Below are 13,345 nucleotides of genomic sequence, written 5' to 3' on the forward strand. Positions count from 1 at the left end.
TGCAGCTGTAATTGCAGCGAAAGGTGATTCTACAAAGTATTGACTCAGGGGGGCTTTTCAGATACTTATTTGTAAAAAAATTTGAAAACCCTTTATCATTTTCTTTGCACTTCACAATTATGTGCCAATTTGTGTTGGTCTATCACATACAATCTCAATAAAATACATTTATGCTTTTGGTTGTAACATGACAAAATGTGGAAAATTTCAAGGGGTATGAATACTTTTTTCAAGGCACTGTAAATAGAGGATGTGGAAATAGTGTGTGTGTGTGTGGTGGTGGTGGTGGTGGTGGGGGGGGTTGGGTGGCCTGTCAAGGACTTACCGTATATGCTATCTACTTCTGAGAATTTCTGAATATTTTTGTATTTCAAAACTATTGTGTATATCTATGAATATTTTTGAATATTTTTACCTGTAAATACCTTGGGAAAAGCTAGATGATGATATATTAAATGCATCAATGTTAATATTGCTTGGAACAGTGATTTGACGTTGGACTGTATATTTATTTGTTCTTTTTTTTTGTTTATGTTTAATTGTTATAAAAGCTGATTTAGAAAAACAAGAACAAACTGCCAGAGGTTTTCTCCCTCTTTTTTTAATCTAATTCTGAATTTGCTGAAACCTATTAATCCACAATACTACAATCAGCGTCTGGCCTTTTTGGTCAATCACCTTCTACTGTCTACAATTACTGTGACTTCACCTTGCTTGGAAAAGTCTAAAATATCTTCAACAGAAAAATAAGAAAATCATTACCGGATGATTTCAATAAAAAAAAAAATCTTTATTGTGTTTATTTACACTTAGGTGTATAAATGTAAACATTTTTCATGTATAACTTAGAATTCTCTGTAAATTAATACTGTGATTTTACATTACAATTATTGAAATAAATTATATTCACAGAATATACATTCACGTGCATTTAAATAATGATGGATTTAAGACAGTGGTATAGACACTGTGCCGTTCGCTCTGCTCCTGCTTCTTGTGTGCACACCAGCATCCGCTACGTCTTCTGCATGTTCCTCTGTTTTCTTTTCCTTCAAACTGTTGATGAATCTCAGTGTGATCTCATCCCATTCCTCTGGAAGCAACATCAGAAGAAATCCAATACAGATGATGATGGTGGCCCCGAGTCTCACAACGCTGAAGATCACTTCATGCTTCAGAAGATCAATAGCTGCATGGAGGTACAGAAATCTTTTTTATTTATTTTCATGACAAATAAACCTCTCGAATACTGAGTCATTACTGAAATGGTAGTACAGCTAATTAATGCATTGCCAAACAACATATTGGAAGCATTTATGAAAGCTAAACTTCAGGAACTAGATGAAATCTAGATCTACCCTTGTAGTGGAGACCCCCTGCACAGAAAGTGGTAAATGCTCCTTTAGCTAGGGGCACTGGGATAAGGTGTGTTAATTACCCTATCCCTCAGTCTGGCATTCTCCAAGGCTGTTCTCGTTTGCTCAAAGTTCTGGGCTGTGGGTGGGCCCCCAGTCATCACATACAATACAGGGCTATTAACCCTGCATTGTACGTGATTGAGGTGTACTGCTACTCCCGTATGAGCTGCAGGAATACTGTCCAGGCTTCCCCACAATTTTCCAGCCAGGAAGCAGCCAGGCACACAGGCTCATTCACATATTTCTTCAATGACCAGTCTAGGGGTGTTTTTGTTTTGATTTTTGGAGGACTTGGATAGGGTTGAGGGAAGTAGGTGGGATACTCCAAAAACAAGAACTTGAGGACTTTGGTATTCTTCAGGACAAGCTTTATTAAAGTCTGTGCTTGTAGCAAACAGTAGGATTCAGCTTTAAGGTAGTAGTAGTAGCAGTAGTAATCGTAGTTTACTGTAAATCTCTTTCCTAGAGCCACAAAAGCAGTCTCTTTAAGTAGCTGTTTAGCCAGACAAAGCTCTTCAGGAAACCAGCCAGTATTCTCTTTAAATAGACCCACAGCTGACTTTCTCTAGTACCAGAAGGGTGGCAAAAGTACAAAGGTCCCCAAGATCTTTCAAAGTATCTGTACTCACACAAGGCCCAAGGAACAGCTGGTTGCCCCTTCCGGCTTCCAAGTGATACTAGACTAGATCTTCAGTAGACAACATCCAGGCCCTCAGGTCTCCCACCTGAGGCCTCACAACAGCACACATAGCAGCATTGCCTGGGAGGGCAGCTTGCCCTCCAGGGTGAACTAATCATCTCCAGGTAAAGACCCAGAGCTCAGTGGGCTCACAGAATATATACAATCTCCAAGCTTACCATAAGAGCCTGCCTCTCTGGGATAGGCCAGGGCTATATCAATATTCATGCTGTCATCTGCATAGCTAAACACCTATCATCCAGAAACTTCTAAAGTTCCCTGGATACAGAGGAAGCTATCAGACAGACTGGCAGCATCTGACCACACTGAGCAGACCTAACTAATTGATCACAGCCACACCGACTTCAGTATGGAAACTAAATTTACCTACCAAAGCACAAACTAGTTATATCTATCTAAATGTAGAACCTATCTAGGAGGGTGCTACAGGGGCAAGCACATGACCGCGGCTGAGAGCACCATAGAAAGATGACCCTAAGGGCTCATGCACAGGGGACGTTTTTACAGCTGCTTTTAGGGGCAATTGACCTTTTTTATAATTGCCTCTAAATGCCCCTCCATGTTAGCCTATGTGTCCATGTACACATAAACTGTCAGAGGCGGTTGGAGGCATAAGCGTTTAGTGGCAGTAAAAAAAAACAGCCAGCCTGTGCTTCCAGGAGCAGTAAAAATGAAAAACACCAAAAAACTTGGTTAAACGCGTCAAGCTGCATTTGACGTTTTTAGGCGTTTTTACATTATAGAGAGTGTTTTCAATTAGAAACGCCCAAAAAGCTTATGCGGGAAAACATGCAAAAAAACTAATGTAAAAAAGCGGCTAAACGCGAAAAAACAGGCATTTTTAGCGCTGCTGTAGCACTGGAATTTTTAAAATGTCCTGTGTGCATGAGGCCTGAGCAGAGAAATGAATCTGGAAACAGTAAAGCTGAATCGAGAAGTAGTAGAGGTGTGTAAATTACAGGCTAGCTGAACAGAATTACAAATGCTTTGTTAAAATAATAAATAGATAAACATACAAATAATATATGATATTGTTTTTGTGACAATAAAGAGCACTGGGGAGTGTGTTTTTTTATATATTTATATATAATATAGCTGCTGGTTATATTGGTTATTTGGGTTATTTATAGCGCGGTTTGTTATAATAATACATATGCTATACTCTGTTTTCAGAATTCTCCCTAGAATTCCACTTAATGACGCAGAGATCAGCAATTTTTTTATAAGGGCTTGATGTCGGCACAAATTACACAATATACAAATGAATAAATATGAATGTTTTTATAATCAAAGGTTTAAAATTCTGTTCAACCAGTCCTATGATCTAGGTGAACCCTGCCAGGCAGCACAGAGAAGGCTACCTAGAGTTTCATCCTTCTGCTTTCCCATCCTGTAAGAATGCACTTTGAAAAGAAATAGAGTCCTGATTGGCTCATACTGCTGACCCTCCCTTTCCACAGTCGAAAGGCCAGTATTGACTGGTTTCAGTGAGCACACGTAGCTTACTTTTCACATTAGTTTGATCTTTTTCTGATATAATTAAGAATCCACTAGGTGTATTTGACCTCCAGTTGACCTACATTTGACCTGCCTGAGGCTGCTTTTGTATTTCTATTTGTATGGGAAGAGAAGCAGTTCTGATGAGAACAGATACGATCCCTAAGCGTTATTGTACTTATGCGGCATGTAGAAAACTGATACCAAGAGAGATTCAGGCATAAATACTAGCTTTATGCTAAATAGTTATTAGAAATATACTTAATCATTTTCTAATGAAGGCCTGAATTTTGGCCTTAAAGCTGAACTCCATGGATGATCTTTATTGCATACTTACAATGGTTCAGCTTGGCACAACATGAGTATTAGGATCTCATACCTGATGGACCAATGAGGAAGCTACCACTGTAGTAGTTGGCCCTACTACAGTGATAGCCACAATCTTCTGGGTTCTGTTTTTTCGATAAATACAACGCTATCTCTGATTGAATGAGGTGGAGGAGGTGGAGAAGAAGATTGGTGTGGTCACAATCTCTACTTCATCCAATCAGAGATTTTCTTGTATTCATTAGCAAAAAAATATACAAGGTGTTCTATGAATGATGAGATTTCCTCTCACTTCTTGTGTTTTACAGGACATGAAGAGGAGGAATCTCTTTCCAATTTAAAGCGGAGTTCTACTCATAAAATTAAGTTTGCATTATTCAGCAGCATTAAACACAATTAACAACATTTGGAAATGTTTTTTCTTTTTTACTCACCTTTTCATGTCTGTTGCTAAGCGGCCCCTCGTAATCTGCCTCTTCCTTACCCTGGCGCCTGACGTCATTTGCCCAGTGGCTTCTCCAGCTTTCATATTTAGGGGGGGCACATGGGAGGGACAGGGACAAAAGTAGGGGGGCAACTATAAAATGCAATTATATATATATATATCCTGGGGCCCTTTACTACGATCCCACAACGGCCCTTTCACATGTTTTGCAGTGAGCTCCCTTCCTACTGTATTGGGGCCCCCCAGGGTGGCATAAAACAAGAGATATATGTCACCAACATACCAAGAAAATATAAGGGTCCAAATCAGTGGGAGAACTATCAGGGTTGCAAAGGATGTCTTGCCACCGGGCCCTGGTGTTCTGCCACTGTGGGGTTCCCCAGCCACCTCTTGTTGTCCTGCCCCTGCTATTGACAGCTCTGGTCTGGCATCTCTTGAAATTTACAGGCTGGTTCTCCTGTCCTAAGGACGGGAGAAATCAGTCTGTTTTTTCAGTAACTGAGAGTCCTGGTGGAGTTCTTCCTGCAACTCGCTCTTCTCCCTGCCAATGAGGATGCAGGGGAAGGAGCAGATCGGGTGGCCGTGGTTGTGTGAGCGCTCGCATTATGCAGTGTCAGTGAGCAGAGGGAGGGGGAGGAATCACCCACAGGAGCAGACTGGGGACGCTCTCCCTCTTAGACATGGCCTTTTTGTAAAAAAAAAAAAATATATATTTTTTTTTATTGGGGGGGGGGGGGGGGCACATGGTGGGGCACAGCATAATGTTGGGGGGGGTCAGGGCCCCCTCTGGCCCTCCCTAGGGGCACCATTGCATTTGCCTTGGCGCCCGTGCTCGCTAGTGCTCCTGGGAGATGCTTGTCATCATTACCCAGGAGTCAGTGGGCAGCGCTGAAGGCTTAGTTGCCATCACAACGGGGGCGGGCACTTCCGATGTCACCGTCCATTGTGACGGCAACGTCAGAAGTGTACGGCGCTGCGCCATACATACGCGAAGACGGGCGGTGCATGCTGGTCGCTCAGCTGCACCTGAGACCAGAAGATAGTGCTTGTGAGCTTCACATGCCCACAAGCAAGATGGTAATAGCCAAAGAACAAGAAATAAAAGAGATCTTGCTCAATTAAATCGGCAATCGAGCAGCATTTAAAAAGAGACATGTGAGTGCTAGTAAAAACTTTTTAAATATTAAGATATTCATCCAAAAAAAATTTTTTTTTCACAGTTGGAATATAACAGGGGTTTTCTACTCATTCCAAATGAAAAAATGAGTAAGTGCATGCCCCTTCTATGGTAGCACCGACTACTACAATGATTGTCAGCTTCCCCAGAGGCCAATCAGGCATGAGATATAGATATTCAGGTTGGTCCAAGCTGGACCAATGTGAGTATGCAATAAAGATCATACTTGGAGTTCTGCCAAAACCCATTTATGGATGAGTATTGGGCATGTATCATTACTGCAGCTGTGGATGTTTCTTTAATCAGTTACTTACCTGCATTACCGGGAACACTGAGAACTGTGCCAATAGAAATTAGGATTGGATATGTCAGGACAACCCCAACATTCACTAGTATGTTGAAAGCTGCAAAAAACGCAAGAAAGTTTATATTTAGTAAATATTGAAAGCATTTTAGTACTCTCCAAATAAAAGGAAATGTGTGTTGAATTTACAAAGTGGCAAGAATCTCCCCCATTCCCTTTTTACTCATCTTTCACACATTTCCCTGCTGCCCTGCCGGAGACTAATGCCCTGTACACACGATAGGATTTTCTGACAACAAATGTTGGATGTGAGCTTGTTGTCGGAAAGTCCAACAGTGTGTATGCTCCATAGAACATTTGTTGTCAGAATTTAAGCCAACAAATGTTTGAGAGCAGGTTCTCAAATTTTCTGACCACAAAACTTGTCGGAAATTCCAATTGTGTGTATACAATTCCGACGCACAAAAGTCCATGCATGCTTGGAATCAAGCAGAAGAGCCGCACTGGCTATTAAACTTCATTTTTCTCAGCTCCTCGTACGTGTTGTACGTCACTGCGTTCTTGATGTTCGGAATTTCCGACATTTGTGTGACCGTGTGTATGCAAGACAAAATTGAGCCAACATCCTTCGGAAAAAAAATCCACGGTTTTGTTGTCGGAAAATCCTATCGTGTGTACGGTGCATAACTCTTTTGTAAGCTCAGTGTTGGTGTTGTCAGTGCTTTCACAGAGTTTTCCTTTGAAGTAGTTGTAAACCCTTACATATATGTCCAGTGAAGTGACTGGCCTCAGGTGATACACAGAGATGAAATAAATTGTCCTCCTTAAGTTGTACCTGTCTATCTGCAGTCTTCTCTGCTCTACGTCCATTCAGAAAAAAGTGGGCGGAGAGCTGAAGTCACACTCTGCAGAGCTCAGTGAGAAGAGCTCTGAGAGCTGATTGGAGGGAAGGGACACATCCCCCTTCACACAGCACACAGAGCTGAGGCTGTCAATCAGCTAGAGATCCCTCCGCTGTCAACTTTTTTCTTTTGGTGTCAGGAAAACTTGTCAGAAGTGATTCATGCTGATCACAGAGGAATGAAGCAGCAGACAGAAATGACACTTAGTGCTCTTAATTGAGACAAGTACACACTATAGAGGGATATGTTTTTTTCATTTCATGTGTGAGGTTTACAACCACTGTAACTACATTTTTGACAGCAATAAAAAAGTTTAGTAGGGAAAGATTATTGTAGCCAAAACCACCAACTGGAAAGACACCTTATGCCGCGTACACACGACCGGACTTTCTGTCAGAATAGACTCCAATGGTCTTTCCGACGGAGTTCCGCTGAAATGGACTTGCCTACACACGATCACACCAAAGTCCAATCGTTTAGAACGCGATGACGTACGACGGGACTAGAAAAAGGAAGTTTAATAGCCAGTAGCCAATAGCTGCCCTTGCGTTGTTTTTGGTCCGTCGGAATAGCATACAGACGAGCGGTCTTCCTGATAGGAATTGATTCCGTTGGAAAGATTTGAAACATTGTTCTATTCCTAGGTCCGTCAGAATTTTAGAAAGAAAAGGTCCGATGAAGCCCACACACGATCGGAATGTTTGACAGAATGATTCCGTCAGACCTTTTCTGCCGGAAAGTCCGGTCGTGTGTACGCCGCATTAGAAATAATCTTAATAAAAATAATAGTCAATATAAATAAACACAGGCCCATCTATACTGTATTTAAAGCCAAAAGAGTACGTAAAGCTTTTTTTTTAGTATCAGGTAGAGTAGGGTATGGTTAAACCCCTAGCAGTTTTTTTTTATAGTCTTGTCTCACTTAGGAGATTTCCTTTCACTTTTTGTCATGGAGACACAACAGGAAATCTCAACAAAGTGGGGGACATGCCCATCAAAGCATTTGTCCTCATTGGACAATTTACCTTCACCTTTACCTCTACACACACTAAGTTTAACCTAACCTCTGTCTCTACATTCACTTTACATTTTTAACCACAGGACAGATTATAGTTTTGAAAGAAATTAGAGATTAAAACCATTATCTTTCTTCTAGCAATAAATACTTTACAAAGGTTCTGACTCTTTTCCACTTTTTTTCCACATCAAAAATTTTTTTATAAAGTTTTACATTTACATTATTGACTTTCTCCTCTCCACATGTGACATTGTAAAACTTGGTGATTGGCCACTGTGATGATTACTGCATTCTGGGAGGAACAAGAGACTGTCACATGATTCCCCAAATGTGGAAGTACATTTGGTATGTCCAAGGGTTCCGACAGAGAAACGAACAGGCCAGAAGGCATGGTGGAAATATCAGTGGGAGGTTGTTATTCAGATAACTAAGTTCCTTTTAAAACTGTAAATGTGTACGCATGCATTTACCTGTAGCCTGAATAGTTACAGCTAGCATTTTCTGCTCAAAAATTTCAGGCATCATGTAACTCACCTTCAGAATAGCAAATAAAAGGAATAGAGCAAATGTGATAATCAATACAACCACATGATACATAATCAAAATATAATATTTTAAGATAATGACTGTAGTGAAAAGGGCAGTAACCCCAAAAAGCCAATAAGAAACAATTATTTGTTGATTATAAATTTTGCAGGTAGAACTATTCACCTTACTGAATGCTCGGTGGTCATGCCCCTCTCTGCCAACCCCTCCAATGGCTTCTGCTCACCCAACAAATAAAATTCAATATATTAACAACCATATACAAAGCCATCCTCAGCTCTGCCCCCAACCAAATCACCAACAATTTTAAAGCATCACCAAAACAGCCCACTCCGTTCCTCCCAAGACCCCCTGTTCTCTAGCATCCTCCACTTATACTCATCTCCAGGACTTTTCCAGAGCCTCTGCCATCCTCTGGAACCCCCTACCCCAATGTGTCCAGCTATCACCTACTCTGTCTGCCTTTAGGCGATCCCTGAAAACTCATCCCCTCAAGGAAGTCTATCCTGTCTCTACCTAAAAATTGTTCTCTTACTTTCTCTATGAGTTCATCCCTCACAGTTTAAAGATAACTAAATCTGAGAAAAAAATGCAATATATTGCAGCTTACAGTACTTAGATGTTGTGGCTGCATTAGGTTTCTTTTTTTCGAAGCTAAGAACATTTTCAACAAACATAGAAAATACTTGTTGATTTGGCCAGAAATGCAGCGTCCTTGCCACTTCCTGTGAGCAACACAGAAGAATATATTCCTTTCTAGCTATCTTGTGTAATCTATCAATTGCCTTGCCCCCATGTAATGGAGGTGAAGAGTTATGGAGTTGTTTTTAGGCCATATTAGGAGAGCATCCAAGGGTGACAACCGTGGTTTCCTCCACCTAATACATTCCCCACCCTGAAGACTAGTAAGCTGCTCTAAATTTAATTTTTGGTTTTAGGTTTATTTACACTTTAATATTATTTGTATCACTTGCCCCTTACTTTGAATTGCAAGCTCTCAGGAGCAGCTAACCCTTATGCACTGAATTGTATTGTAACTGTACTATCTTCACTATTTTGTAGAATGCTGTGCAAACTGTTGGCACTTTACAAATCCTGTATAATAGTAATAATCTAATTATACTAAATGTTAAAATCTGATTGGCTGCTTGGGATTATAAAATGCATCATTGTTGTCTCCGTAGTGGATCTTATTTATGCAAAGTGCCCAGGGCTTTTTTCTCAGAGAGAAGGTGCAGGAACCCCCCTTCCGAGTCATCCCTTGACTCCGCCCCCTACCCACCTCCGAGCACCGTTCCTTGGGTCCAACCCTTACCCATCTCCCAGTACTGCCCCTTTCAGAGAATACAGAACCAAATATTTTATATGGAGTTTGTTAATGATAACAAGAAAGGCAATAAAATAGATCTAGCAACAATAGACATCCAAGCGACAATAGATCCCCTCTAGCAACAATGCATACCCAACAGCAAGCATCAATTGACCCTTCAGCATCCAGCAACATTAGACCCCTCCCTCAACAGTAGATCCCACCCAGCAGCGATTGACCCCCTGCAACATAAGACCCACCCCCAGCAACAATAGATCCCCCATCAGCAACAATAGACCCCCCTGCAAAAAAAGATTCCATCCAGCAACAATAGATTCCCCACCAGCCAGCATCAATAGACCCTTCAGCAGCCAGCTACAAAGACCCCTCCCTCAGCAGTAGATTTCTCCCAGCAATGATTGACCCCCTGCAAAATAAGACCCACACCCAGCAACAATAGATCCCCCACGAGAAACAGAAGTCCTCCCCAGCAACAGTAGACCTCCTTCCTCCCCAAAAATAGATCCCCTCCAGCAACAATAGATTTATCAACAGCCAGCATCAATAGACTCTCCAGCCCACCCCAGCACCCCTTGCCATTCAGTTCTGGAGGTGCCGGAACTGCGTTCCCCCAAGTTCCTGCTGAAAAAAAGCCCTGAAAGTGCCAATTTAGAAAGAATGGTGTGAGGAAAGAAAGCAGATGACCAAAATAAACAGGCAGAAACTTCATTTGTCAGATGACACCTGATTGGTCACTGCAGCTGGTCCATTTTTCTTTAGGTTTCTCTGAAAATTGGCCCAAGGTAATACGAATGGCTGTTAATGCAGAAAAACCACCAATTGCATTCACATTTTTATTTCCAAGATGTTATTTTTTGAGGGCAAGTTTAATGCTGAGCCTGGGGAAATATAGATAGGCGAATTGTTAAAGAGACCCTGTCCCTAGACCTTCATTTTTATTTTTATCATTACATCATTACAGGATTGTTCTTTTTTCTATAAATCATTTTGTACCTTTTCAGTACCAATCATTATAAGATTTACAGTAATTTTACACTTTTGGCGGTGTCAGATTCCTGTGTCTGCCTGTCACAGCTTTTTGTCACTCTCATCTCTTTATCCTTCTAAAGTTGGCCTTACACGGCTCAGTTTTTTCCTTTTAGGCCTCTTGCACTTTTTTTTTTTTACTGAGCTAAAATACAGCCCATTAATTGTAATGTGCCTATGCACACAGGCGCGTAAACAAGCGCCATGCATTCTTTGGTAAAAAATAAATAAATAGAAAAATCAGCCTTTTTGGTCATTAATTTACACCTCATGTGAGCAAATGCATGCAAATACGCGCGAATGCACACAAATGCACATTAACATATTGTGCAGAATGAGAACATGAGAATAAGTTTTCACGCATTTGCGCAAAAATGTGCGCGCAAAAGCATATACACGAAAATTTACGTAAACGCGCACAAATACATACAAAAAAAGTCTGAAAAAGTAGATGCTCAAACAGGAGTATCATGTGCAAGAGGCTCACGTGCAAAAAAATCATGTGCAAAAAAACTGTACTGATTCTCCCATCCGAATTGAGGTGGAGGGAGCAATCTTCCTGCGCTATTGTATTGTACAGGAGGACACCTCTACTGTCAGAATACACAGATCAATGTTGCAGTCATTGGCTGCGGCTGCTGATTGAGCGTCTTTATTCCAACAGATACGTTTAACGGAAGTAGATCAACTTCTGTTGAATGGTAGTGGCACTTGATTTAACCTCCCCGTTTCTACAGTGCATTCTGCTATTTGTTTTGGACTTTTCACATTATTACTGTCGTATGTCATCCTGATGTTGAATAGGGGATTGGGGGGGACCTGGAGGAGAGCCAGCTTATCAGAGGAATCTACGTTCCTTGTACGGGTATTTCTTAACTATTTGTTTTCTAGAAATGGCAGCATATTTGCAGTTGCTGTTAGCTATCCTTGAGCGAAGCTGCTACCTGCCAGCAGAGTGCAGTCAAGGGAGAGTTGCAGATTCCTCACATTGCTATGGGGCCAACTGGAGCTTAATACCGTATGATACAAGATACATATGTCAGCTTTGCTTTGGATCTGTAAATGTTGCTTCCTAGAACTCCATATTATTCCAATATAAGATTTGTTGCTGGATATACAGTAGGTAACAAACAAATATACATGTGGCGCTGGTACTGGAGCTTAAAAAAGGAGCGCACATTCCTCCCACCACCAGGGTGCGCCAGCCCAGAAACATGTCGCGATCAAGCCTGTGAGGTCATCCCCTTCAGCAATGTGATCCAGGAAGTGTTCCAAGCCTTTCTCCAGCTCTCCACCATCATAGCATCTTCCTGTTGGGCCGGGAGAGCCCACTTTAAAGTGGAATTAAACTATATCCTTATTCTCCAAGAACGTTCCTGTAATCTATTTTTCATTAAAGTGGACGTAAAGCATTTTTTGGCACTTGTACCTACAGGTAAGCCTTATTATAGGCTTACCTGTACAGTGAGGGAAAAAAGTATTTCATCCCCTGCTGATTTTGTACGTTTGCCCACTGATGAAAAAATGATCAGTTTTTATTTAGGTTTATTTTAACACAGTGAGAGACAGAATAACAACCAAAAAAATCCAGGAAAATGCATTTCAAAAAAGTTATAAATTGATTTGCATTTTAGTGAGTGAAATAAGTATTTGACCCCTTTGCAAAGCATGACTTAGTACTTGGTGGCAAAACTCTTGTTGGCAATCACGGAGGTCAGACCTTTTTCTTGTAGTTGACTTTTGTCCCATTCCTCTTTGAAGATCCTCTCCAAGTCATTAAGGTTTTGAGGCTGAGGTTTGGTAACTCAAACCTTCAGTTCCCTCCACATATTTTCTATGGGATTAAGGTCTGGAGACTGGCTAGGCCACTCCCGGACCTAATGTGCTTCTTGAGCCACTCCTTTGTTGCCCTGGCCCTGTGTTTTGGGTCATTGTCATGCTGGATTACCCATCCACGATCCATTTTTTATGCCCTGGCTGAGGGAGGGAGGTTCTCACCCAAGATGTACATGGCCCCGTCCATCGTCCCTTTGATGCGGTGAAGTTGTCCTGTCCCCGTGCAGAAAAACGCCCCCAAAGCATAATGTTTTCAGCTCCATGTTTGATGGTGGGGATGGTGATTTTGGGGTCATAGGCAGCATTCCTTCTCCTCCAAACACGGCGAGTTGAATTGATGCCAAAGAGCTTGATTTTAGTTTCATCTAACCACAACACTTTCACCCAGTTCTCCTCTGAATCATTCAGATGTTCATTAGCAAACTCCATACGGGCCTGTACATGTGCTTCCTTGAGCAGGGGGACCTTGTGGGCGCTGCAGGATTTCAGTCCTTCACGGGGTAGTGTGTTACCAATTGTTTTCTTGGTGACTATGGTCCCAGCTGCCTTGAGATCATCGACACGATTATCCCATGTAGTTCCAGGCTGACTCCTCACCATTCTCATGATCATTGAAACTTCATGGGGTGAGATCTTGCATGTAGCCCCAGACCAAGGGGGATTGACAGTTATTTTGTGTTTCTTCCATTTGCGAATAATCACATCAACTGTTGTCGCCCTCTCACCAAGCTGCTTGCCGATGGTTTTGTAGGTCTACAATCTTGTCCATGACATCATTTTACAGCTCTTTGGTCTTGGCGGAGAGATTGAAATCTTATT

General features: G+C 41.6%; 1 protein-coding gene across 7 annotated transcripts in view; it reads right to left on the reverse strand.

Moving 5' to 3' along the window:
* Positions 1-799: 799 nt before the first annotated feature.
* The window catches only part of SLC35F4 (solute carrier family 35 member F4), a 448,534-nt gene continuing 435,988 nt past the window's right edge, over positions 800-13,345 (reverse strand). For 2 of the 7 annotated variants that reach the window (XM_073609424.1, XM_073609425.1), the window contains exons 7-8: positions 5,879-5,968; positions 802-1,189 (exon numbers count right to left, since the gene is read on the reverse strand). In XM_073609424.1, the coding sequence (XP_073465525.1) occupies positions 948-1,189; positions 5,879-5,968 (332 nt within the window). In that variant the 3' untranslated portion in view covers positions 802-947. Of the gene's footprint in view, positions 1,190-5,878; positions 5,969-13,345 lie in introns of all 7 variants that reach the window. The other 5 variants (XM_073609426.1, XM_073609427.1, XM_073609422.1 and 2 more) reach the window with 4 other exon arrangements.

The sequence above is a fragment of the Aquarana catesbeiana genome, linkage group LG13 (assembly GCF_042186555.1).
Source record: "Aquarana catesbeiana isolate 2022-GZ linkage group LG13, ASM4218655v1, whole genome shotgun sequence".
Lineage (NCBI taxonomy): Eukaryota > Metazoa > Chordata > Amphibia > Anura > Ranidae > Aquarana > Aquarana catesbeiana.